The sequence below is a fragment of the Vanellus vanellus genome (assembly GCF_965231255.1).
Source record: "Vanellus vanellus genome assembly, chromosome: 29".
Classification (NCBI taxonomy): domain Eukaryota; kingdom Metazoa; phylum Chordata; class Aves; order Charadriiformes; family Charadriidae; genus Vanellus; species Vanellus vanellus.
Genome location: NC_138934.1, coordinates 1883894 through 1907461, shown reverse-complemented (window position 1 = coordinate 1907461; position 23568 = coordinate 1883894). Strand labels below are relative to the sequence as shown.

The window sequence follows — 23568 nt, the reverse complement described above, 5'->3', positions numbered from 1 at the left end:
GAGCTCGTTGGGTTTCCGAAGGGTCGACGCACCAAAAAGAGAACGAGGTGGACTGATCCATCCTCTTCTCGGGCGTTTCCTACCTCTCCAGGTGAGTGGAGGTCCATCCACTTGGACGACCTGATGCCCCCGGAGAACTTCAAGGCCAATCTCGGCCAGCTCTCCAAAATGACCATCGCCGAAATCTTCGTGAGCAGCTCCCTGCAGTGTCCCCCAACGGGTAAGAAGTCTCCCACCAGAACCCCCCCGTTGTCCCCTTCCAGAAACTTTCTGCCCCATCCTCCCGTGTCCCACCTGTGGATGGGAACGCGGTTGGATCGGGCAGGTCCCAAGCCGCTGGTCCCAGGAGCTTCTGAGGTCTTCCCAGCAACGCAGCCTCTGCCTCCTGATGGGCCAACTGGGATGGAAACGGGTTGGTCCACTGTTGCAAACCCAACTCTGGGTGGCTCCTCGAATCCCCGTTTCTTGCTTAGAGGTGGCCGATTGGTCCCCAAGCCCAAGGAGGGTCTCATGTCATGGAGAAGCTCGTACCAAGCGGTTGGGTGGTTTCCACCTCAGCGCCGCTTCGCTCCTCCCTCGTGGTTGGCGCGACGCTCCCGCCACCTCCCGCGGATGGGAAATTCTCTTTTCTTGGGGTTTTTTTGTTTTTTTTTTTGTTTTTTTTTTGACAGCCGAGTCGTGTGATTGATTGTGGTTTCAGGTTCTCCAGAGGATTCTTCTGCCCTGGGAAGTCTCACCGAGTCGGGTCTTCACCCAGAAGAAAATGTACGTTGGGGTTTTTGTTTTTTGTTTTTTTTTTTTTTTTTTCCCCTTATTTTTCTCATTTTAGTTGCTTTGCGTTGCGCAAGAACCGTGTTGGGTTTCAACAGACGTCGGGGGAGCTGCTTTTCAAAGTCCTCGCTTGGGTTGGTGCCTCGTCACGGGGCAGAATAGCTGTAGGTCTTCCATTGTGGGGTTGAAGTAGGGTGGTGGTCTCCCAACATCCCCCGGCAGAAGACCAGGAGGAACCTTTTGTCCCTCACCAGGGACATCAGCCACCCTCCAGGTCCCGGGAGACCGACTCCAGCAGGGTTTGTTGGGATGGTGAGATGGATACGGACCTTGAAGGCCACTTTGCCAAGGTTCTGGAGAAGATCACGTCCTAAGACAAACGTCCCTGGGGGCAAATGACAGTAAAATCGCACCGAGCGACCGACCGACCTCTGGTCTTTTCCAGCCGCAGTTCCTCAACGTGGACGCCATGATCAAAGGGAGCATCCAGAAGGCCGTGATCCAGCTGGAGGACAAGAAGGACAACAGCCAGCGGCCAACGGAGAGAATCAAGATCCTCCACAACTTGCTGTTCCACGCTCAGAATAGCGGTAGGTGTGAGGAGAGAGAACCCGAAGCGACTCCTTCTCGCGCCTTGTGAGCTGTAACGGCAAGAAGAAGACAACGGAGAGAGGTTAAGAGCCGCTTCTGGTGTCCCTCAAAGCCCAGCGGGGTGGGGAAGGACCCAAAAGATGGAGGGGGAGGTGACACGGGGCCTCCTTCGTGTCCCCACACGGTCCCTCGCCGTTCACGGTGAGGATCTGTTACTAAACCCCAAAGTTTTGGTGCAGACTTTGGTCGATGATCTCAGGCAGACGGCATTTGCCGACGGGAGTTGATTTCTGCGTAAAAAAAACCAAAAAACAAAAAAACCCCAAACCAAACCAAACCGAAGCAAAAGAGATGAGGCGGTGTGATTTTTTATTTTTTTTTATTTTTTTTTTTTTTTTAAATTTTTTTGGGGGGGGGCTGGAAAACCGTAGCAGCCACCGAAAGCCCGTGCAGTTTTTTGACGGAGTCTCCTACACGGAGATGAGCACCGGGAGGGTTTCCACCCGCTCTTTTTGGTCGTTAGTTTCCAGCCACTTCATGACCATCCTGAAGAAGAGAATTTGTTACCTCCTCCACGAACGTGAGAAACCCATCCAGGAGCCGCGGGAGTGGATTTTCCTCAGGGCGCTCTCCACCGAGTTCATCTTGGAGGACACATCGTTCAGGTAGTGCTGGTTGTGGGCCGTCCTCCTACCGCCCAGTCCTTCTTTTCCGAAAACTGCTCTGCCTGAAGGGCTCTCCTCTTGCGTAAAGACCGAGACGTGCCAACCGAGACGTTCCAACCAAGACGTGGGGCTTTTTCACCAGCTTAGAAGGAGGGAGGGGGTTGTGGAAAGGTCGCAGTCGCTCTCAAAAGCCCCCCAAATTAATTAAGAGCACTGTTGATTTTGAGGAAACTTCTTCTGGAAGAGTTTTTCTGGAAGCAAATGACACGGTTTGACCGTGAGATGGAGAAGGACGGTTAGCGTCAAGCTTGGAGGTCCACCCTTTGGCGTCTTCGGAAGCGGGTTGGGTTGTTTCGGTTGATTTGGGAGGTGTCTTCAAGACGGACGTTGGGCGGAGGAGGGTTTCTCGGTGGGAGGCAGGGAGGCGACGCCACGAGCTGTGCCGTCTCCTTTTTCAGGCAGGCGCTGTGGGGGCACCTGGAAGACATCGTGGCGAACGTCTTCGCCCAAATTCTCGCCGTGGTGGACGCCAACAACAACCTGGATCACGTCTCTCAAACCTCTCCGCTGGCGGAACTCTGGCTCCAGATGTTCCAAGAAGAAACGTTCCTAAAAATTAAATACACCTGGAAGTAAGAGGCGGGGTGTGAACGTCCCGTACGGTGGTTTGCCCTCGGCCCGGGGTTCGTAGTGGAACCGCAGCTCATGCTCGAGGTGCAGATGTTGATAAACCTGGCCGTGGAAGGTCTTGGGGGGAGTCAGCTTGCTGGCACCAAAACTTCCCCGTTGCTGTTTTGAGCTGTTTTGAGCAAAATTGGCTCCTTCCCTGCTCTTGTCCCGCTTTTCCCCGCCTTTCCTACCAAATTTCTCGCCTTTAAAAAAGGAGAACGCAGGTTGGTGGGAGCGGGGAACTCTTCTGAGGTGGTCCGTCTCTGGAGACCCGCGGTCTGTTGCCCAATTTAACGCTTCTTCCCGCTCTGTTTGAACTCCAGGGCGGCAGACGCGAAGATCCCCGTCTTATCGATGACCGAAGACCCCAACACCTCCCTCTTCTGCCAGTTCCCGTTCAGTTGGGTTTTGAAAGCCTACCTGGACGACGTGTGGGAGAAGGTCTATCACATGAAAGGTAACCTCAGACTTTCCAGGGGCAGCTTTAACCCAGCAAAGCCACCAAAAATCCATCTCCTGGGTTGGAGGAAGCCTGGGGGTCGCGTTCCTCGCTCAAGCGACCTGGAACCGCGCCGTGCATCTCTTCCGCGGTGCACCTCCTCTTCCAACGGAGGCATCGCGCCTTGTCACCCCTGACCACGCGTCCCCCTCCATCTTTAACGAGGAGCTCCCGTTTTCCGCTCAGCTGCCGTAACTCTCTTTCCCTGTTCCTTCTTAGATCAACCCCAGAGGCCGACGGAGGAAGTGGCCAAGTTCTACCAAACCTTCATCAAGAACGCCTTGCTGCCGGACGGCAGCGACCCGGATGTGCTCCGCTCTTACGCCAACGATTTTCTCCGCATGGCTTTTCCCGGCCAAGACGTCTCCGTCTACGAGGTGGGTAGAGCCCCACCTCCAACGGTTGTCACCTTTGGCCCTAGTCCTATCCTTCCCCGGCCGGATCTGATGTTCTTCAGAAGTCCTCCCTTCTACTTACTCCGTGCCTCCTCCTCAACCGTTGCGGACGTTGGGTCTTAATTCCGCTTTCCAGACCGATTTTTGGTGGGGAAGCTTCACGTGGGATGGCGCAGCGGTGCTTGGGGTCCCCACCGCGGTCCCCCTCGCGCTTTCCTTCCAACAGAAACGACGTCTTTGCTTTCCCCTTGCAGCTTCTCACCAAAGTCTTCCTGGCCGGCGCGGAGCAACTCTGCTCCACCGTGGGCGGAGGAGAGATGGATTTCTCCCCCATTTGGCTCCACATGGAATATTTCTACCTCCAAGACGATTATCACCTCCTCGTTGACATCGCGAAGAGCAACGACGCCGTCGTGGGCGAGCTGCAGGCAAAGTATGAGAAGAACCCCCCAGAAATGGTGAGCGAAGAGTTGCGTTGGCCCTCAAACCCTTCCTCTGCTGCCTTTGAGCGTGACGGTCTTCGCAACTTCCCCTAATTAATGACCTGCTCTGTAATTAGTGAGACATCCTTACGTTTGTGTCGCTCTGGGTGTCGCGGTGAAGCCCCCTTAGACCCGAGAGGTGGGTGGGATTCGTCGTGTCGCGTTTCAGGGGTGGGCTCCTCAGCCGACCACCTCCCCGTGGAGATGTCCTCATCCCTCTGACCATCTCCCCGTGGAGATGTCCTCATCCCTCCGACCATCTCCCCGTGGAGATGTCCTCATCCCTCCGACCATCTCCCCGTGGAGATGTCCTCATCCCTCCGACCATCTCCACGTGGAGATGTCCTCATCCTTCCGACCATCTCCCCGTGGAGATGTCCTCATCCCTCCGACCATCTCCCTGCGGAGATGTCCTCATCCCTCCGACCACCTCCACGTGGAGATGTCCTCATCCCTCCGACCACCTCCACGTGGAGATGTCCTCATCCCTCCGACCATCTCCCCGTGGAGATGTCCTCATCCCTCCGACCATCTCCCCGTGGAGATGTCCTCATCCCTCCGACCATCTCCCCGTGGAGATGTCCTCATCCCTCCGACCATCTCCACATGGAGATGTCCTCATCCCTCCGACCATCTCCCCGTGGAGATGTCCTCATCCCTCCGACCATCTCCCCGTGGAGATGTCCTCATCCCTCCGACCATGCTCGTTCTTTGGAGCAGCAAACGGAGGTCTTTAGAGAACTCCCCACCGCGACTCCAAGAGTCCGTCTTCCTCCGAGTTGCCGTTAGGTTCCTCAGAGCTTTGCAGGTGCCACAACTTCACCCCTAAAAGTCCCTTTCTTTTGAACTTGGCCCCAACTCCTCCAAAAGCTGCTCCATCACCTGCTCGTGGGCCGTCCCTTCCCTCTGTGCCACCCACCGGGCGAGGCGGGTTCTTTAACCGGACTTTTTTCCTCTTTCTTTTGCCAACGCCTTTTCAGTTTGTCACTCTCGACGCCTTGTACCTTCTCCTGGAGAAAGTACAGCCCTCCGAAAATGGACTTTTGCCCTTCGATGCCTGCGTCGCGTGGCTCAAAAGCGTCAAATCCATTAAGCCCTGGGTGGAGTGGATCAGTCTGGACAACTACCAGCTGCAGTTCTACCAGAAGAAGAAGCAGCTCCTGGAAAGCGTCTTGTGAGTTCTATCACCCTCTGTTGACCGGTAGGGCAAACTTCTTGACGTCTGAAGGTCGGGTGAGGTGACACCACCCTCCTCTTGAGGAGCCGGAGTCACAGGTCCTCCGACCGTCCACTCCCTCCCGGTCCTTCCTCGTTATGGTAAACAGAGTGGCAAAGGGGCTCCAAAAAAAAAAAAAAAAACCAAACCCAACCCCCAAATTGGTAGATGTTTCACCACGCTCGAGTTGCTCAGTTGTGGTGGAATTTCTCCTCGCCGGCTCGATGCTTTCTGGGGTGGGACAAGTTGGTGTCTCCAGCGGTGACACCCACAAATGGGCCGGCAGTTGCGGTTTGGCTGGAGGTTCGTTGAAACGAGCGGCGTAGACGGGACCGTCCCATCTCTTTCTCCCTCTAACGTCATCTCAGGAGGTCTCGTGTCCTCAGTGACCACACGCTACCTGGGATGAGACGGGAATACGGGTGGGAAGAGCCCTCGGGAGGGCTGTGGCCCAACTTGATGGTCGGGACGTGTGTTTTACAGACATCGCTGGACCTGCACCAACATTGTCTACATGTTGATTGACCACCTGCTGCACAACGAGACCCAAATAGAGGAGAAACTCCTGAGGCTCGTGGTGAAGCAGTTCATCTTCCTCTGGAACGTAGGTCTTCCCCGGGGCAGCTCCTGACCGTGAAGGTCGGGAGGCTTCTTCTCTTCCAGGAGATGTTCCTGCTGAACTCCCGCCGCTTCTTTGTCTTTCGCAGCGCCTCTACGCGACGCCGGGATTTGAGCCGGAGAAGACTTTTGATTTGGTGACCAAAGTGCTGAAGAAATGCAACGAGAACGCCGACGTCGTGTACCTGGTGTAAGTCCGAGCTGGGGAAAAAAGTTGACTCGAAGGTCCTTCTCCGTCGCTCTGAGGTTTGTAAAGGGTGAGGGAGACACAGGGAGGCCACGCAGAGGACCCCGAGGGGTGAGACCCCCTCTTGGAGGTGATGAAACACCTCTGGAGGAACTTCTTCTGGTCGTGGCGCCAAAGAAACCGGCTCCCCTTCACCCAACCGTCCTCACCACGGACCATCGCCTCTCCAAGACGGGGTGGTCCTCAGGCGGCTTAGAAGCCGCTGGTTCTTCAAGCGACGGTGGGTCACCTTCGCCGGGGCGGCTCGGTGGAAGCTCCCGTCCGGTTTGGTGGCCACCACAGGGCCGTACGTTAGGCAGGAGCCAACCGGTTCTCCCCCCGCCTCCTCGGCGCTGAGCTGCCTCCTTTTTTTCTTCCATGCTTTGTCCTTCAGGAAAGGGGTGAAGGAATGCAAGAGCTGCCTCCGGGAGATCACCGACCCGGCCGAGCTGCCCTGCAGCCACATCTTCTGCACTCGCTGCATCCTGGAGTGGACGAACAAGCAGTGTAAGATCTGCAAGGAGAAATTCCCGGAGGATTACACGCCCACCGCTTCGGAGGCCACCAGGTAGCGCGACGTTGGCATAAACCTGCCCGGCTCAGGTGTCTTCGTGTTCAACGTTGAGTTGGAAGATGCTGGGAGGGCTGGAGAACTTCTGCTGGGAGGACGGGTTGGGAGAATTGGGGGGGGGGGGGGGTTCAGCCTGGAGAAGAGAAGGCTTCGGGGAGACCTCAGAACCCCTTCCAGTGCCTAAAGGGGCTCCAGGAGAGCTGGAGAAGGACTTTTTCCAAGGGCCCATCATGGAGTGATAGGACGAGGGGTGATGGCTTCAAACTGGAAGAGGGGAGATTTAGAGGAGGTATCAGGAGGAAATTCTTCGCTCTGAGGGTGGTGAGACACTGGAAGGGGTTGGCCAGAGAAGCTGCGGCTGCCCCATCCCTGGAGGTGGTCAAGGTCAGGTTGGACGGGGCTTGGTGGACCTGGGCTGGGGGGAGGTGGCCCTGCCCAGGGCAGGGGAGATGGAACGAGATGGTCTTCAAAGGTCCCTTTCCAACCCAAACCATTCCACGACTCCGAAAAAACGTCCTTAACTGGTTCGGGTCCCGTGTTGTGCAGAGAGAGGGACGTCGTTCCTTTCCTTGGGAGAAGGTTGACCGCTCTTCTCCCTTCCTTCCAGGGAAGCCGTCGCCTGTCACAACAAATTCAGGAGGAAATGCAACTCCTTCTTCGTTGAGTTCCTCACCATGTACTTTTTGGGAGACAGAGAGGCCCCCTCCGCCGAAATCATCCAGCGGCTGATCCAGTTCGTGGCCTGCAAACCCAACCCTGAGCATCAGGAGGGGAAAAGGGGTAAAAGACCTCAATTCCACATCCCTTCCCACCACCGCCACCTCTGTCCTCACGTTCTTGGAAGTCCGACACCGCGTGTCACCCTTCCCTCCTAGTGTACAAGCCGAAAAGCGAGTTGTCACCCTTCGAAGAGTGCATGGACACCAGTCCCACCATCCAGTCCTCCCTCCTGAAGCTGCTGCTGCGATGCGGGTCAGCCCCCAGTTTGCTCCCAACCCCCCACCCCCCCAAGTTGGGTTGAAACCTCCACGGGGTTGGTGACGCCCCACGTCCTTTTCTCCCCTAGGTTCAACAACGTCAAGGTTCACCTGGAAGAATACCTCTCCCAGATGGAGGAGAAGATCATGTCCAACCAAAGCAACATGGACCATTTCTACTTCATGGTGGTGCACTGTCTGGAGGTGAGCGCCCGTCAAGGATCACCGGAACTTGGACCTTCCACCTCGGCTCTAACGTGTTAATCGCGTTAATTATCCCCCCCCTCCCCCCTTCCGCATCTTGTTATGGATGAGGAGCCAAAGGAGGAACTCACCTCAAAGCCGAGGAGAAGCCCCACCTTCAGGCTCTTAAAAAATCGTCTCTCGCGCAGGATTTTATGTATCCTTCGGCTGAAGAAGACATCAGCCAACTCGCGGAAAACTGCCTCTCCACCGCCGACCTTTCCGCCTTCGACAAGCCCGAGGTCTCGCGAATCAACACCCTCCAGTTCATCGCCCAACTCCGGCTCTCCATCAGCCACGTGGCCACCGTCTTGGGCAGACAGGCGCTTGCCGGTGAGTCCTTCTCCTTAGCGTAGCAGGAGGAAACCCACCGACCCCTAAGCAGGTCTAGGTCAAGCTTCCACCACCACTTCCCCCCCCCCCAAAAAAAATCTATCCTTGGAGAGGTTTTTTTTTTTGGCTGGAAAATGGCTGTTTTTATGAAAACTGAGGTTGTTTTGGACCAACTTTCCACCTCTTCTGTCCTCGAAACTCGCTGTGTTCTCCAAGTATTTCCCGACGTATGAAGGTGCCCCTCCGTACGTTGGCTCGAGGCCGCTGTTCCACCTTCTCCTGGGGGAGAAGATCCTCCTGGCCCCCTACGTCCTCCTGCCACCTAAACCAGCTGTAGGGGCTGCGGTGGTGAAGGACACGTGCGTTGATGTGCCACCACCGGGGACTGGGCTTCAACGAGAAACCTCTTTTCCAGATCCCCACGCGCACGCTGCTGAGGGGACGGAGAAAGAGGAAGACCTGGTGAACTCCATGAAGAACCTGGTGGCGAAAGCGTCGACGCCGTGGCCGCAGCTGTTCCTCATCCGAAACCTCTGTGACATCTACGGCCTCAACTCCATGCAGAAGATCCTCCAGGCGGAGAAGTGGATTTTGCCCCAGGGGGTAGAAATGTCGCAGGTGGGTTATTTCTCCAGCGCCTTCGCAGAGCCGAAGGATTTGCTGAGCTCAGACCCTCTAAGATTGACTCTCTTCCAGTTGAGGGGTACGACAGGTCCCCGTAGGGTGTAGACAACCTCCTCTTCCTGCCCTCCCGCTCGCTCCGTAGGATGACAAGGTCCATCTGTGTTTTTCAGGATCGAAGTGCCTGGTCCAATACAGCCCTGATATTTTCGTTGGTGGACAAAGCCCAAAACCAGCTAAAAACCAAAGATTCCGCGGAAAATCAGAACTTGACTGTGAGTATCCATCGGGCCTCGAACAAGAGGTTTCCATGGGGGGTGTTGGTCTGGAACCGTTGGTTGGTCTGGAACCGTTGGTTGGGTTGGAACTGGTGGTTGGTCTGGAACCATTGGTTGATCTGGAGCCATGTTTGTTCTGGAACCGGTGGTTGGTCTGGAACCGGTGGTTGGTCTGGAACCATTGGTTGGTCTGGAGCCATGGTTGGTCTGGAACCGGTGGTTGGTCTGGAACCATTGGTTGGTCTGGAACCGTTGTTTGGGTTGGAACTGGTGGTTGGTCTGGAACTGGTGGTTGGTCTGGAACCATTGGTTGGTCTGGAGCCATGGTTGGTCTGGAACCAGTGGTTGTTCTGGAACCATTGGTTGGTCTGGAGCCATGGTTGGTCTGGAACCGTTGGTTGGGTTGGAACTGGTGGTTGGTCTGGAACTGGTGGTTGGTCTGGAACCATTGGTTGGTCTGGAGCCATGGTTGGTCTGGAACCGTTGGTTGGGTTGGAACCATTGGTTGGTCTGGAACCATTGGTTGATCTGGAGCCATGGTTGGTCTGGAACTGGTGGTTGGGTTGGAACTGGTGGTTGGTCTGGAACCTTTGGTTGGTCTGGAGCCATGGTTGGTCTGGAACCGGTGGTTGTTCTGGAACCATTGGTTGGTCTGGAGCCATGGTTGGTCTGGAACTGGTGGTTGATCTGGAACCATTGGTTGGTCTGGAGCCATGGTTGGTCTGGAACCATTGGTTGGTCTGGAGCCATGGTTTGTCTGGAACCGGTGGTTGGTCTGGAACCGGTGGTTGGTCTGGAACCGGTGGTTGGTCTGGAGCCATGGTTGGTCTGGAACTGGTGGTTGGTCTGGAACCATTGGTTGATCTGGAGCCATGGTTGGTCTGGAACTGGTGGTTGGGTTGGAACTGGTGGTTGGTCTGGAACCATTGGTTGGTCTGGAACCAGTGGTTGGTCTGGAGCCATGGTTGGTCTGGAACTGGTGGTTGGTCTGGAACTGGTGGCTGGTCTGGAACCATTGGTTGGTCTGGAACTGGTGGTTGGTCTGGAACCGGTGGTTGGTCTGGAACCATTGGTTGGTCTGGAGCCATGGTCGGTCTGGAACTGGTGGTTGGTCTGGAACCGGTGGTTGGTCTGGAACTGGTGGTTGGTCTAGAACCATTGGTTGCTCTGGAACCGGTGGTTGTTCTGGAACCATTGGTTGGTCTGGAGCCATGGTTGGTATGGAACTCGTGGTTGGTCTGGAACCAGTGGTTGGTCTGGAGCCATGGTTGGTCTGGAACTGGTGGTTGGTCTGGAGCCATGGTTGGTATGGAACTCGTGGTTGGTCTGGAACCGGTGGTTGGTCTGGAGCCATGGTTGGTCTGGAACTGGTGGTTGGTCTGGAACCATTGGTTGGTCTGGAACTGGTGGTTGGTCTAGAACCATTGGTTGCTCTGGAACCGGTGGTTGTTCTGGAACCATTGGTTGGTCTGGAGCCATGGTTGGTATGGAACTCGTGGTTGGTCTGGAACCAGTGGTTGGTCTGGAGCCATGGTTGGTCTGGAACTGGTGGTTGGTCTGGAGCCATGGTTGGTATGGAACTCGTGGTTGGTCTGGAACCGGTGGTTGGTCTGGAGCCATGGTTGGTCTGGAACTGGTGGTTGGTCTGGAACCATTGGTTGGTCTGGAACTGGTGGTTGGTCTAGAACCATTGGTTGCTCTGGAACCGGTGGTTGTTCTGGAACCATTGGTTGGTCTGGAGCCATGGTTGGTATGGAACTCGTGGTTGGTCTGGAACCAGTGGTTGGTCTGGAGCCATGGTTGGTCTGGAACTGGTGGTTGGTCTGGAACTTTGGGTTCCTCTGGAACCTCTTGGCAACAGGAGGTTTCCATCTGTGTCGATGGAGAACTGTGGCAGCTCCCTGCTGCCGCGGGGGGGGGACACACAAAGGGGACTTAGCGGGGACGCTGAACCTCAGCGGTGAAGCCAGAAGGCTCCTCCCGGGGCGGTGCCACGCCCGTTGCCTTCGCTTACGTCTGCTTCCTTCTACTTCTGTAGTCCGCCGTGAGGCAAATGGAGAACATCCTCCAGTTGCCGCCCGTCCCAGACGAGGCGCTGGAAGACAAACTGAAGAAGATCGTGGCTGCTTTGGGGGACGGTGAGGACCCCGGTCTGCTGGAGGTGGTCTTCCACACCGCGCTCACTCTGGCCTTGTTCCCGAACCGCATCACTCACCTCCTCAGGAACGTCTGCTTCAAGCCCGACCTGGTGAAGGTGAGTCGCGAAGGCTGAGGTGCGCAGCTCTCTCCACCCCGCTGGCCTGCCGCCACCTGTCCTGGCGGAGGCGTTCTGCCTCTTCCTGCCTTCGGCCTCTTCCTGCCTTCGGCCTCTTCCTTTGTTCTTCCTCTTCCTGCGTTCTTCCTCTTCCTTCATTCTTCCTCTTCCTTCGTTCTTCCTCTTCCTTTGTTCCTCTTCTTCCTTCGTTGTGCTTCTTCCTTTGTTGTGCCTCTTCCTTTGTTCTTCCTCTTCCTTCATTCTTCCTCTTCCTTCATTCTTCTTCCTTTGTATTTCCTCTTCCTTTGTTCTTCCTCTTCATTTGTTCTTCCTCTTCCTTCGTTGTGCCTCTTCCTTTGTTCTGCCTCTTCCTGCGTTCTTCCTCTTCCTTTGTTCTTCCTCTTCCTTCATTCTTCCTCTTCCTTTGTTCTTCCTCTTTTTTCATTCTTCCTCTTCCTTCATTCTTCCTCTTCCTTCATTCTTCCTCTTCCTTCATTCTTCCTCTTCCTTTGTTCTTCCTCTTCCTTTGTTCTTCCTCTTCCTTCATTCTTCCTCTTCCTTCATTCTTCCTCTTCCTTTGTTCTTCCTCTTCCTCTGTTCTTCCTCTTCCTTTGTTGTGCCTCTTCCTTTGTTCTTCCTCTTCCTTTGTTCTTCCTCTTCATTTGTTTTTCCTCTTCTTTCATTGTGCCTCTTCCTTTGTTCTTCCTCTTCATTTGTTCTTCCTCTTCCTTCGATGTGCCTCTTCCTTTGTTCTTCCTCTTCCTTTGTTCTTCCTCTTCCTTCGTTCTTCCTCTTCCTTTCTTCTGCCTCTTCCTTTGTTCTTCCTCATCCTTCGTTGTGCCTCTTCCTTCGTTGTGCCTCTTCCTTCGTTCTTCCTCTTCCTTTGTTTTTCCTCTTCCTTCATTGTGCCTCTTCCTTTGTTCTTCTTCTTCCTTCGTTGTGCCTCTTCCTTTGTTCTTCCTCTTCCTTTGTTGTGCCTCTTCATTCTTCCTCTTCCTTCATTCTTCCTCTTCCTTTGTTCTTCCTCTTCCTTCGTTCTTCCTCTTCCTTTGTTGTGCTTCTTCCTTTGTTCTTCCTCTTCCTTTGTATTTCCTCTTCCTTTGTTCTTCCTCTTCCTTCATTCTTCATCTTCCTTCATTGTGCCTCTTCCTTTGTTCTTCCTCTTCCTTTGTTCTTCCTCTTCCTTTGTTCTTCCTTCATTCTGTCTCTTCCTTCATTGTGCCTCTTCCTTTCTTCTTCCTCTTTTTTCATTCTTCCTCTTCCTTCGTTCTGCCTCTTCTTTTGTTTTTCCTCTTCCTTCGTTTTTCCTCTTCCTTCGTTTTTCCTCTTCCTTCGCTTTTCCTCTTCCTTCGTTTTTCCTCTTCCTTCGCTTTTCCTCTTCCTTGGTTCTTCCTCTTCCTTGGTTCTTCCTCTTCCTTCTCGTTCCCTGGGCTGAGAAGTCACCGCTGGTGACTTCAGTCCATCCTGGTCCACTTCAGAGGTGGAGGAGATCGACGTACGGTCTACGGGAGAGGCCCCTCCCTCTACTGGCTCAAGCGGAGCTGGGGGGCCTCCTAGAGCTTCGTGGGTGGAGTTTAGGTGGTTTGAAGCCCAACTGGAGCGTCCTCCTCCTGCCAAAGGTCTTCCATCACTCAGATGGTGGTGGAGACACTGGCCTTCCCCTCGGGTCTGTTCCTGCCTGAAGTTCTTCCCATTCTTTGAGGGCTGCAGGAAGCGACCAGGACCTCACTCTGCTTTTCTCGGAAGTGAAGGCAACAGCCACCTCTGGATCTTCTCCCCCTTCCCGTGGAGGCCACCTTTGGCCCGGGTGGTCTATTCTATTTCCAGAATCGAAACTCATAAATCATTGGGGCTCTCTCGGGGGCTTTGCTCACCTCTGGTCCCTCCACCCTCACCGTGGTCCGACGGGACCTCCCTCCCTCGCTCGGGCCCCATTCCCTCACCAGAAGGTTCTCCCTGATGACCTTGGCCGGGCAGGAGGACCCTCCTTCTCCCCTCGCTTGCTTCGGAAGCAGAAGTGGTTCCTCAGATAGGTGGGCAGCGAGTTGGCGAGGTGGTTACCCCCACCCCACACGTCGTATGGCCTTTCCTTCCCAAGGGCTCCTACCTTCCCACCATGCCTGGAGACCTCCTCTTTGATGAGAAGAACTGGAAAACCGGTCCGACGGATAAGATGTGGAGTAAGTATTGGGGGAACCTCCCTACTCCTCTGCACCGTAAGGGACCCACCAGGAGGTGACCGAGGCCGGAAGGAAGGGCTTCAAGACTCCTGAAGGCCATCTCCATCCTCCTGCTGAGTCCTTCATGATCTCCACCTACGTGGAGCAACTTTGGGTCCCTCTTTGACAAGCTCCGGGGGGAGGCACGTGGTGGGGGCCGGGTGGCGGGAGGTGGGACCTGAGCCTGTCACCCTCGTGGGGAGCGTCTGGCCGCGTCCCCGTCATAGAGGTCGTGGTGGGAGATGACTAACCGTGTCCTCTTTTGCACGTAGCTTGTCAGTGCGGCGCCTTCTGGGTTGTCACCCACGTAAGTGTCTCCTTCTGGCTGGTGGTCTTTGCAGCTCTGTCTTCTTGCGCTTCTCGTTGCATCTCTGTCACCTCCACGGCAAAAAGCCGGGCTTGGCATGAGCTTCTCAGGTCTTCTTCTGGCTCCCAGAGGTCCCCGTCCCCTTCGCACCATCTTGAAACACCTCTTGGCCCGGCTCTTTCTACTGGGTGGCCGCTGTAGATGCTCCTCCTGCTGCTCTGCTCCCCTCCTGATGTGGACTCCAATGTCACCTTTTGTGTCAAGTGGTCCTTTAGCTGCAAGAGCTGGGCTTTTCTCCAAGCCAGGGGGGCTTTTCTCCAAGCCAGATGGGTTCTTCTCCAAGTCAGTTGGGTTCTTCTCTAAGCCAGTTGGGTTCTTCTCCAAGCCAGTTGGGTTCTCCAAGCCAGCTGGGTTCTTCTCCAAGTTGGTTGGACTCTTCTCCAAGCCAGCTGGGCTCTTTTCCAAGCTGGTTGGGTTGTTCTCCAAGCCAGATGGGTCCTCCTGCAAGCCAGTTGGGTTCTTCTCCAAGCCAGTTGGCTTCTCCAAGCCAGCTGGGTCCTTCTCCAAGTCAGTTGGGTTCTTCTCCAAGCCAGTTGGATTCTCCAAGTCAGTTGGGTTCTTCTCCAAGTCAGTTGGGTTCTTCTCCAAGTCAGTTGGGCTCTTCTCCAAGCCAGCTGGGCTCTTTTCCAAGCTGGTTGGGTTCTTCTCCAAGCCAGATGTTTCCTCCTGCAAGCCAGTTGGGTTCTTCTCCAAGTCAGTTGGGTTCTTCTCCAAGTCAGTTGGGTTCTCCTCCAAGCCAGTTGGGTTCTCCAAGCCAGCTGGGTTCTTTTCCATGTCAGTTGGGTTCTCCTCCAAGCCAGTTGGGTTCTCCTCCATGTCAGTTGGGTTCTTCTCCAAGTCAGTTGGGTTGTTCTCCAAGCCAGCTGGGTTCTTCTCCAAACCAGCTGGGTTGTTCTCCAAGTCAGTTGGGCTCTTCTCCAAGCCAGTTGGGTTCTTCTCCAAGCCAGTTGGGTTCTTCTCCAAGCCAGTTGGGTTCTCCAAGCCAGCTGGGTTCTTTTCCATGTCAGTTGGGTTCTTCTCCATGTCAGTTGGGTTCTTCTCCATGTCAGTTGGGTTTTTCTCCAAGCCAGTTGGGTTCTCCAAGCCAGCTGGGTTCTTTTCCAAGCCAGCTGGGCTCTTTTCCAAGCTGGTTGGGTTGTTCTCCAAGCCAGATGTGTCCTCCTGCAAGCCAGTTGGGTTCTTCTCCAAGCCAGTTGGGTTCTCCAAGCCATTTGGGTTCTTCTCCAAGCCAGTTGGGTTCTCCTCCAAGCCAGTTGGGTTCTCCAAGCCAGTTGGGTTCTTCTCCAAGCCAGTTGGGTTCTTCTCCAAGCCAGTTGGGTTCTCCAAGCCAGCTGGGTTCTTTTCCATGTCAGTTGGGTTCTTCTCCATGTCAGTTGGGTTCTTCTCCAAGTCAGTTGGGTTCTCCAAGTCAGCTGGGTTCTTCTCCAAGCCAGCCAGGTTCTTCTCCAAACGAGCTGGGTTGTTCTCCAAGCCAGTTGGGTTCTCCTCCATGTCAGTTGGGTTCTTCTCCATGTCAGTTGGGTTTTTCTCCAAGCCAGTTGGGTTCTCCAAGCCAGCTGGGTTCTTCTCCAAGTCAGTTGGGCTCTTCTCCAAGCCAGCTGGGCTCTTTTCCAAGCTGGTTGGGTTGTTCTCCAAGCCAGACGGGTCCTCCTGCAAGCCAGTTGGGTTCTTCTCCAAGCCAGTTGGCTTCTCCAAGCCAGCTAGGTTGTTCTCCAAGCCAGGTGGGTTCTTCTCCAAGTCAGTTGGGTTCTTCTCCAAGCCAGCTGGGTTCTCCTCCATGTCAGTTGGGTTCTCCTCCAAGCTGCTTGGGTTCTCCAAGCCAGCCGGGTTCTTCTCCAAGCCAGCTGGGTTTTTCTCCGAGCCACTTGAACTCTTCTCCAAGCCAGCTGAGCTTTTCTCCAAGCCGGTTGGCTTCTTCTCCCAGATTTGAGTTTCCCCGTGGAAGCAGTGGAGTGAAGCAAGTGCTTCCAGGTCTTGGTTAGTCTCATCCCCGACTGGATGCCTAGACGCGTCCTGCTGACTGTAGGAAGAACCTGATTGGCCTGGAGATGTTTGCTCCTAGAGACGCAGCCCCTCCTGCCTCTCCTCAGCTGTTGCCATCACCCCGTGTAGAAAGCCAAAATCCAGGAGGGGGTGGAGACACCCCCTCCCCCCGGCTGCCCTCAGCTTTTGCGAGATCACCTCCAGCGCCCCCCGTTGGGCTTCCGAACCTTCTCGCTCACTCCGCCCTCGCTTGTCCGACCTGCAGTGTGGGCTTCCCATGGAAGTGAAGAAGTGCAAATGCGGTGCCGCCATCGGGGGAACCAACCACAAAGCCGAGAGGGGTTTCACCCTGACGCAAATGTGAGTCAACCCCTCCTCCCACCTCTGTAGCCCTGGAGGTCTTCCACCGTCCACCCAACCCTCCCCTGGAACCACGGGGGTGGGGGAAAAACGCCGCGGTGGGACCTTAGCGAAGGTCTCCCCCTCCGCGGTTGGACGGTGGCGAAAGGCGCGGGTGGGGTGGTTGCTCTTTCTTGAACCCAGCACCGAGGATAAAACGGAGCGAGGGTACATCCTGGAGAGTCCTCTCTCGCGGAGGAATGAGCTGGAGAGGTGTCTGTCGCCCGCTTGCGTGGCGCTTGTCAGAGCTCTGCTCCATTCTGCCCTCCTGCTGGGTGTCCGCGCCCACAAACGGGTGAGCCGCCCCACCGGCCCCCCTCCCCCCACCCCGTTCCACCCGGAGAGCCTCGCCGGGGAGGAGACCTTCTCACCAACCTAACGGAGGAACCTGCCCTCTCCCGCAGGCGGTTCTCGACCTGATGAAAGAGGAACCGGCGGAGGTGGAAAAGTTCTTCTGGGGCCACCTTCAGAAGGACGTGGCCTGCCTGGCGGAAGCGCTCAGCAAGAACACGGAAGATGCCGTGTTGACCGTCCATCTCTTCCTACAGCACCTGAGCAACCACCCCCCAGCAGGTAGAGGGACGCTGGGAAGTTCGGGGAAGGTCACCGGCGGGTTCACGGCGGTGTCATTGGTTCCTCCTTCCCGGGACGACCCGGGAAACGGGTTGGAAGGAGGACAACGAGGGTAGGGAGCTCATCTAAAGCGCTTCAGGCCAGAGCAGCTTGAGGGCAGGAGAAGGTTGGGAGATAGTTTGCTCCGCGGAGGCATCTGCGTCATCCTTTCCGCTCTCGGTTCCTCTCGGTTCCTCCTTCCTACCTCATCTTCCTCCTCGCTCTGAAGGAACCCAACAAAACTCTGGGCGAGAACCTGAGGTCTACAGGGGAAAAGCTCACCTGTTCCTTTGTGTCTTCTACAGCCGAGAGCGGAGCCTTGAGCGTCCTGCCTGAGAAGAAGGACCGAGAAGAATGGGAAACCTCCTTCAAAGCCTTGGCTCAGCCCTTCTTCCAGGTACGCCCGTGCCCGGTCACTGCTCGTAGCCAGAAGGGCTGTTTTGCTGGTGGCCGCGTCCACGGTCAGACGCATCCGCTGAGCTCAGGGCGGTGCCACGGGCAAGGGAGGAGGTGGGTCCCCTCTTTTTTGTTTTTTTTTTTTTTTTGGGAGCCGGGACCTCATCCTGGTGTGGTCTCCTGCTTTGCTCCTGCAAAGAGCCACCTCCGTGGATGCTTTTTATATGCCCTGTTCGGATCCTCCTTGGAAACCGGTTGGGTTTCTTCCCTTGGAGAAATATCACCTGGGGGTTTCTCCCCGGGCAGTTCCGGTTTTGTCCCTTTGGTGGCAAATTCTCACCCCGACTTCTCCAGAGCCCTGGTTGCTTTTCTTTGCCCTACGACCCCGTGAATCCCCTTCAGGTTTCTTGGGCAGCTCCTAACGACCCTTCTTGCAGGAACTGGAGCAGAACCTTAATTCCGTCAAGGAGCAGAGGATGAACGAAGGTTCCCACGGTTCCAACCTTCTCCTGAAAATAGTTTACGGCCAGACACCACCTTTGCAAGACCTGCCGACGGAGGGGTTGATCAACCGGCCCTGCATGTGGAGGTTTGAGCAGAAGACCACCATCCAGACCTTGATGCACTTCCTACAGCAGGAAGATGGAGAAGGCGCTGGGAACCCTTACCCCATTCTGCTGGAGCTCCTGTCGAAGGTTGGCCGAGGGACCATCCCCTCTCCACCGAAGCGCACGCGGTAGATTCAAGCCTGGTTGGAGGCCGGTGGGGGGCACCGGGGTAATTTTTTCCTTCCCCCGTGTTTCTTTGGAGCATCTAAGCAGGATGAGGTCCTCCTCCAGGTTACGCTACGGCGCCGGGTGGGATCTCCGGTCCTTTTGAATCAACGCGGAATTTTCTTTTCCAGCTGGAGAACATCCGCCACGTCCGCCACCTGCCCGACATTTTCCGGCTGCAGAACGCCCTGATCCACTTCTTCCAGAACATCCACAAAGGGGAAAACTACACCGTCCGGCAATTCCTGGACCAACCCGAACTTTCAGGTGCCGTACGGAGTTCCGTCATGCTTGGGGACGCTTGGCGCTCCGCCGCCGTCGTTCGCGTGGGTGGAGCCAACCCAAGAGCCGCCCATCGAGGCTGCAGGAGCAGTTGTTTTTTAATTATTCGGGGGGGTGTGGAAATTTAGGGAAGAATGGAGGTTTGAGGGATTGAGGTAGAGCCAGAGCAGATCCTTTCTCCTGGGGCATTTGGGGCTGGGTGAGGTTCTTCTGCCGTGAGCGAAGAAGATGGGCGAGATGGGTTTTTCGTCTCCTCGGTCCCCATTGGTTGATGGCGCCCGTGGTGTAGAACGGCTTGAAGGCCAACTCGAGCCAACAGGTTGGGGCGACGCCACCGGTGATGGGTGTGGTGGAGACGTCCTTTCAACCGCCGTGTCTCCCGGGAGGACGCTTTGACGGGGCCGTTTTCTCCTCTCCTTTGTGCCCGTAGAGGACCAGCGTTTGGCTTTCAGCAGAGCGATAGAGACGATCCGGAAAGTTTGGAGCAATATTAAGATGAACCCATCCAGCTCAGGTACGGCGTCTTCTTCCCGGGAAGAAAGAGGGATTGTCCCGTCCCTTTTTTTTCCTTGGCCGTTTCTTCTGGAGAAGTTCGGGAGCTGAGCTGCTTTTCGGCAGCTGCCCTTCCCGGCAAAATTGCTGAGCTTGCACGATTTCCGCCTCCTAAAAACAAGCAAAAAAAAACCCCTCTGAAAATACAAAACCTGGTTAAAAAAAAAAAAACAAAACAAAAAACCAACAAAAACAACCTTCCAAGACCTCAGGGAAAGGGAGAAGTTCTCCTGGTGGCCAGCAGAAGACCATTCCGCCCTTTTACAGGCCTCACCGTCCTACCGGACCTCTCGCCGAACGATATCAACACCAACACGGCCGTCCTTCACCTCCTCCCCACCCAACCGTCCATCAGCCACCTGGTCACCAGGTTCCTCATCCAGTTGCAAAACGGCTGCGTGGACACGGCCGCGCGGGTCACCCGGGAGAGGCAACGGTAGGTCTCGGGGCTTCTCCATCTCCTCCAGCTTCCGTAAAGGCTCCATGAGAGGTTCTCCGGGCCGGTGTGGGGCTCGCAGGGGGAGCTGTGGTGGCCAAGCGATGCCGTTGTAAGGTCCTGGTGGCTTGGCGTTCGGCAAAGCAGGTCCTTCATGGTAGAGTAGGACGAGGCGAGAGGTCCTGCAACCTTTTCTCTCCCAGGTCCATCTCGGCAGAAGAAGTGAAGCCTTCCTCCGTGCTGGCCATCACCAAGAGCGACCTGGTGACCATGGCGCTGGCCAACCTGCAGTACGAGATAGACGAAGACGGCACCAAGACCACCTACTTTGACTTCCAGATGCTGCAGCGGCAAGTGGTTCATCGCTTCATCAGCGGGAAACCCATCATCAAGGCTCAGGTGAGTTCGGCGGTGGCCACCTTGGGTTGTCCCAGGCCAGCGGTGGGGTTGGGGTGCGTTTCCAGCCTCTTCTACGTACGTTTCTGGAGTCAGCAGACTCAACCGAAGGCTTTGGGAGATGCCTGCTGTGCACCTCTCTCTGTTCCTGGGGTTTGGAAGGAGTACCGTGGCCGAAAACGGCTTCGGCGGTCATGAAACGGTGGCCCCAAAAGTAGGGTGAAGACCTCCGGCCCCGTCTTTGGAGAAGGGGAAGCCACCCCCGGTTTCTCTGAGAACGAGGGAGGAGTTGGGACCTGTTCGAAGACCGTCAAGAAGCATCTTCCGGGGTTCCGTGGGGTCCAAAGTGGGATTCTGAACCCCCTTGGAGGAGCACAGCTCTGGCTGGGGCCGGTGGTCTCCGTTCCGTGAGAAGGAAACCTGGAACTGGTGGGAAAAGGGGACTTGGGGACACCGGAACGGGGCCATCCCGCAGCAGCTGGGGTGTGCCTCCTCTCCTAAAGGTGGACATCATCAGCCCATGCTGGCTGTCCCCAGCACCCTTTCGGTCTTCGGAAATAGTTCCCAAGAGGACTTTCTCCATCCGCCTTGCTGGGGACGGCGGTGAAGCTGTGAGCTCTCCAGGTCCTCCTTCATGGCCGTGCGCCTTCCTCCAGCCGTCAGGGCCCTCCCTTGAGCTCCACAACCCCACAGTGCCCTCAGGAGGCCACCGACCGCCTCCTGCAGAACCCTTGGGGACATCCCATGGACTCGCATCTGTCCAGCTGAGCTTCTCTGCTGGTCCCCGCTTGGTGACACCAGGCACGTTCATAACCCTCTATCCCAAACCCTTTCCAGACGGCTCCATCCATCGCCCTCAACAACGTGAGGACCCTCCAGGCCACCAAGACCAAAGTCAGGGACCAACTGCCCCAGGTAGGAAACGGGGCGAATGGTCTTCTCCTCCATCCAACCCTGAGGTCTCCCCTGGTGTCCCAGGACACGATGGGGACACAGAGACGGGGCGGACGTGTGGGAAGACCCAAAGTCAACTCGAGCAGGAGGGTGGAGACCTGGCGGGACCCGGTTCTCCTGCGTTGAGGGGGACCAGCAGGTTGGGTGGGCATCCCGTTGTGGTGGTCCCAGCCCTCTGTGGGTCACGTCCGTACCCTTCTTGCTTCCAGGAGCCTCTCAGCATCAACCAGCAGAAGCGCATCATGGAAGAAGCCCGCTCGGTCAACGCCCTCTCCAAGGCCTTGGCCACCTTGAAGGTGGCCGCTGAGTTCCTGGCCGTGACGGGTGGTGACAAGGAGCGCTCGTTGCCCGAGTACGTCCGGAAGGACCTGCGGATGGACGCCGACGCGAAGCAATTCCAGGACCTGCCGGTGGGTTGACGGGCAAGTGGGAAACGTCACCCTGGTGTCCTCCCCTTGATGGCCACCGTCGAGGTCCCTGTGGCTCCCACCACCTTCGCGTGCTCCAGGGTCCCCAGATGTAGCGTCCGTGAAGGTTTGAGGGTCTTCTGCTCAGAGCAAAGCGGTCCTGGGCACCTGGGTGGGTTGAAAAAATTTGGCTGAGCGGTGCCAGGTCTTCACGCTGTGTCCACCAACACCTTGGGGACACCTCGGGCGCTGTTGACATCCCGGGTCACCTCCGTGGGGGGGACACCGATGGTGGTGAGAGCGGAGGGTTTGTAGATGGGCCCACCTGGGCAGTTGAGGTGCAGCCATCGGGGGCCGTGGGTGGCCCACTGTGTCCTCCAGGTGGTGCTGGAGTTGAGCGCGGAGGTGACCCTTCCACGGAGCTGAAGGCCACCATCGCCTCTGTCCTCCTGCAGGTGGTGCCCAACACTCAGCTGAAGCACATCCTGTCGCTGTGGCAGGTCCTGGCAGCTCGCAGGTCCATGCTGTTGGTGCAGATGAACCAGGTGAGGGACGTGAGGTCGGGGGAGGAGGACGTGGGCTTTGGTCTCCTGGGAGGAGAAGGGAAACCTACGGTGGTGCAACCCGGCGCCACTTCTGCCGTCCCTGTCTCACCCCCGGGCAAAGTTAAGGGTCTCTGGCCCATCCTGAAGATAATCCAACCCTTCTCCGGGGACTTTCAAGACTGGCTCATGTCTTGGAAGCTCTGTGGTGGGCTCCATACGAGGTTCAAGGACTCGAGAGGGTTGTGGTGGTCTTTGCAGGATCCCTTCTGCCTGGTTCCCAAGCAGTTCCAGGGACAACTGGAACCGAGGGACGCAAAAGCCCTGGGCCTCGCGTTGGCCAACATCAACCTCGACCTCTTCCTCATCGAGCTTCACGAGATGATCATGGTGGCACTGTCCAAATTTGAACCCCAATACAAGTAAGTCCAGGTCGTGTCCCAGGACGGCCGGAGCGCTGGGCAGAAGTCACTTGGGAGGGTTTGGTTGGGGTGGGACCTCGGAAGGTCTCTGGTCCAAGTCCTGCCCCAGGTGGGTTGCTCGAGGCCACGTCTGGTTGCGTGTTGGTGGATCTCCGTCTTCGGAGACGCTCATCCCGAGGTGGCATCACCCCCGGTGGGAAGAGCGCCGATGCCCAGCCATCAGCCACCCCATTGGCTCCTGATGCCACTGGAGATACCCCAGTGCGGCCTCTAGGAGGAAGCGTTGGCCATCGTTGCCCGGCAATCTTGGCCACCCTTGACCAGCGACCTTGGCCACCACTGAGAGCCACCTTGATTAAGACAATGCTTATTGTTGACAGCCAACGCTAGCCGTGGCTGGTGGCTTGCGGGGTGGTGGGACATCCATCCCACCTCCGCCCGCTCATCCCCCTGCTCTACCTCACCTACAGCCTGAAATACGCCTTTAAGTACTTCCTGGAGGACAACCAAGTCCCTGACGCCTCCGTGGCCACCCTCACCGACGTCCTGGACCCGGAAATTCCCGTCAAGAACATCCTCTCCGTCTGGAGGACGGCGGCGAAGACCAGCATGATCAATGTCCCCGCCTACGGCCAGGCGAGGCCAGCCCAAGGCAGCCATTAGCCCCCCACCCCGCCCCGCCCCGCCCCTTCTCCCAGTGACCCCGCTGGTGGCTTGTCCCCAGGAGCACAAGAAGAAACATCTACCCCTGATCCCAACTCCGGGAGCAACACGCGAGCTGGGTTTGGGTTCCTGGGGCAACTGGAGCCTCCAACCCCCCCCAAAATCCTCCTTCTCGCTGTCGTGTGTCCCCCCCCCTCCCCACTGCCTGAACCTGGGTGAGAAGCTCTCCCCTGGACCCACCACCGCCCCCACGAGGACCCCAAGCATCCCCGTCCCTCCAACCCTGCCAAGCCACAGCAGGAACCTGGAGAACATCCCCGTGGACACCTTCTCAACACCACCACCCCTTGTCCTCACTTGGCCAGTTCTGTCCCCACCCCTCCCCGGCATCTCCAGGGGTGGTCGAAGTGCTGGAGGTCCCTCTACCTCCCCAGCGCTGGCCAAGGGGTGCGTCTCTGCGTCCTGTACCCATCGGTGGTGGCCTTCACCCCGCCTTGTCCCTCTTGGCTCTTCTCATGTCATTAAACGCTCAAGAACCCATCTTGGTTTCGTGGCCTTCCTGAAACGGTGGTGGAGGCGACCAACCCCATGTCATGGGTGCGACCGGACCTTCTAGGGGCCACCATGGGGCTCAAGGGGCTTCCAGACAGGTGGCGTTGGAGGAGCTGGAGGCCTGAGCTTCTCCACAGGTGGCCAAGGCCAAGAAAGACCAGGGCCACCCCACCTGGAGCTGCCCCCAGTGCTCCCAGTGTACCC

The 23568-nt window shown here is 56.6% G+C and overlaps 1 protein-coding gene across 1 annotated transcript in view; it reads left to right on the top strand.

The window, feature by feature from the left end:
• Positions 1-23352, top strand: part of LOC309682473 (E3 ubiquitin-protein ligase rnf213-alpha-like) — a gene marked incomplete at its 5' end in the record, with an annotated part of 64410 nt that extends 41058 nt beyond the window's left edge. Inside the window, 35 exons of the mRNA XM_082496563.1 lie at positions 92-220; positions 701-765; positions 1217-1361; positions 1886-2027; positions 2486-2659; positions 3020-3153; positions 3415-3572; positions 3845-4048; positions 5053-5246; positions 5772-5892; positions 5996-6096; positions 6527-6700; positions 7311-7483; positions 7579-7675; positions 7770-7884; positions 8073-8256; positions 8672-8874; positions 9051-9152; positions 11194-11409; positions 13508-13589; positions 13901-13935; positions 16244-16338; positions 16522-16672; positions 16782-16950; positions 17295-17386; positions 17823-18080; positions 18290-18425; positions 18871-18954; positions 19260-19428; positions 19632-19827; positions 20662-20739; positions 20988-21188; positions 21641-21730; positions 21989-22149; positions 22620-23352. Of these exons, the coding sequence (XP_082352689.1) occupies positions 92-220; positions 701-765; positions 1217-1361; positions 1886-2027; positions 2486-2659; positions 3020-3153; positions 3415-3572; positions 3845-4048; positions 5053-5246; positions 5772-5892; positions 5996-6096; positions 6527-6700; positions 7311-7483; positions 7579-7675; positions 7770-7884; positions 8073-8256; positions 8672-8874; positions 9051-9152; positions 11194-11409; positions 13508-13589; positions 13901-13935; positions 16244-16338; positions 16522-16672; positions 16782-16950; positions 17295-17386; positions 17823-18080; positions 18290-18425; positions 18871-18954; positions 19260-19428; positions 19632-19827; positions 20662-20739; positions 20988-21188; positions 21641-21730; positions 21989-22149; positions 22620-22812 (5021 nt within the window). The 3' untranslated portion in view covers positions 22813-23352. The remainder of the gene's footprint in view (positions 1-91; positions 221-700; positions 766-1216; positions 1362-1885; positions 2028-2485; positions 2660-3019; positions 3154-3414; positions 3573-3844; positions 4049-5052; positions 5247-5771; positions 5893-5995; positions 6097-6526; positions 6701-7310; positions 7484-7578; positions 7676-7769; positions 7885-8072; positions 8257-8671; positions 8875-9050; positions 9153-11193; positions 11410-13507; positions 13590-13900; positions 13936-16243; positions 16339-16521; positions 16673-16781; positions 16951-17294; positions 17387-17822; positions 18081-18289; positions 18426-18870; positions 18955-19259; positions 19429-19631; positions 19828-20661; positions 20740-20987; positions 21189-21640; positions 21731-21988; positions 22150-22619) is intronic.
• Positions 23353-23568: the final 216 nt, after the last annotated feature.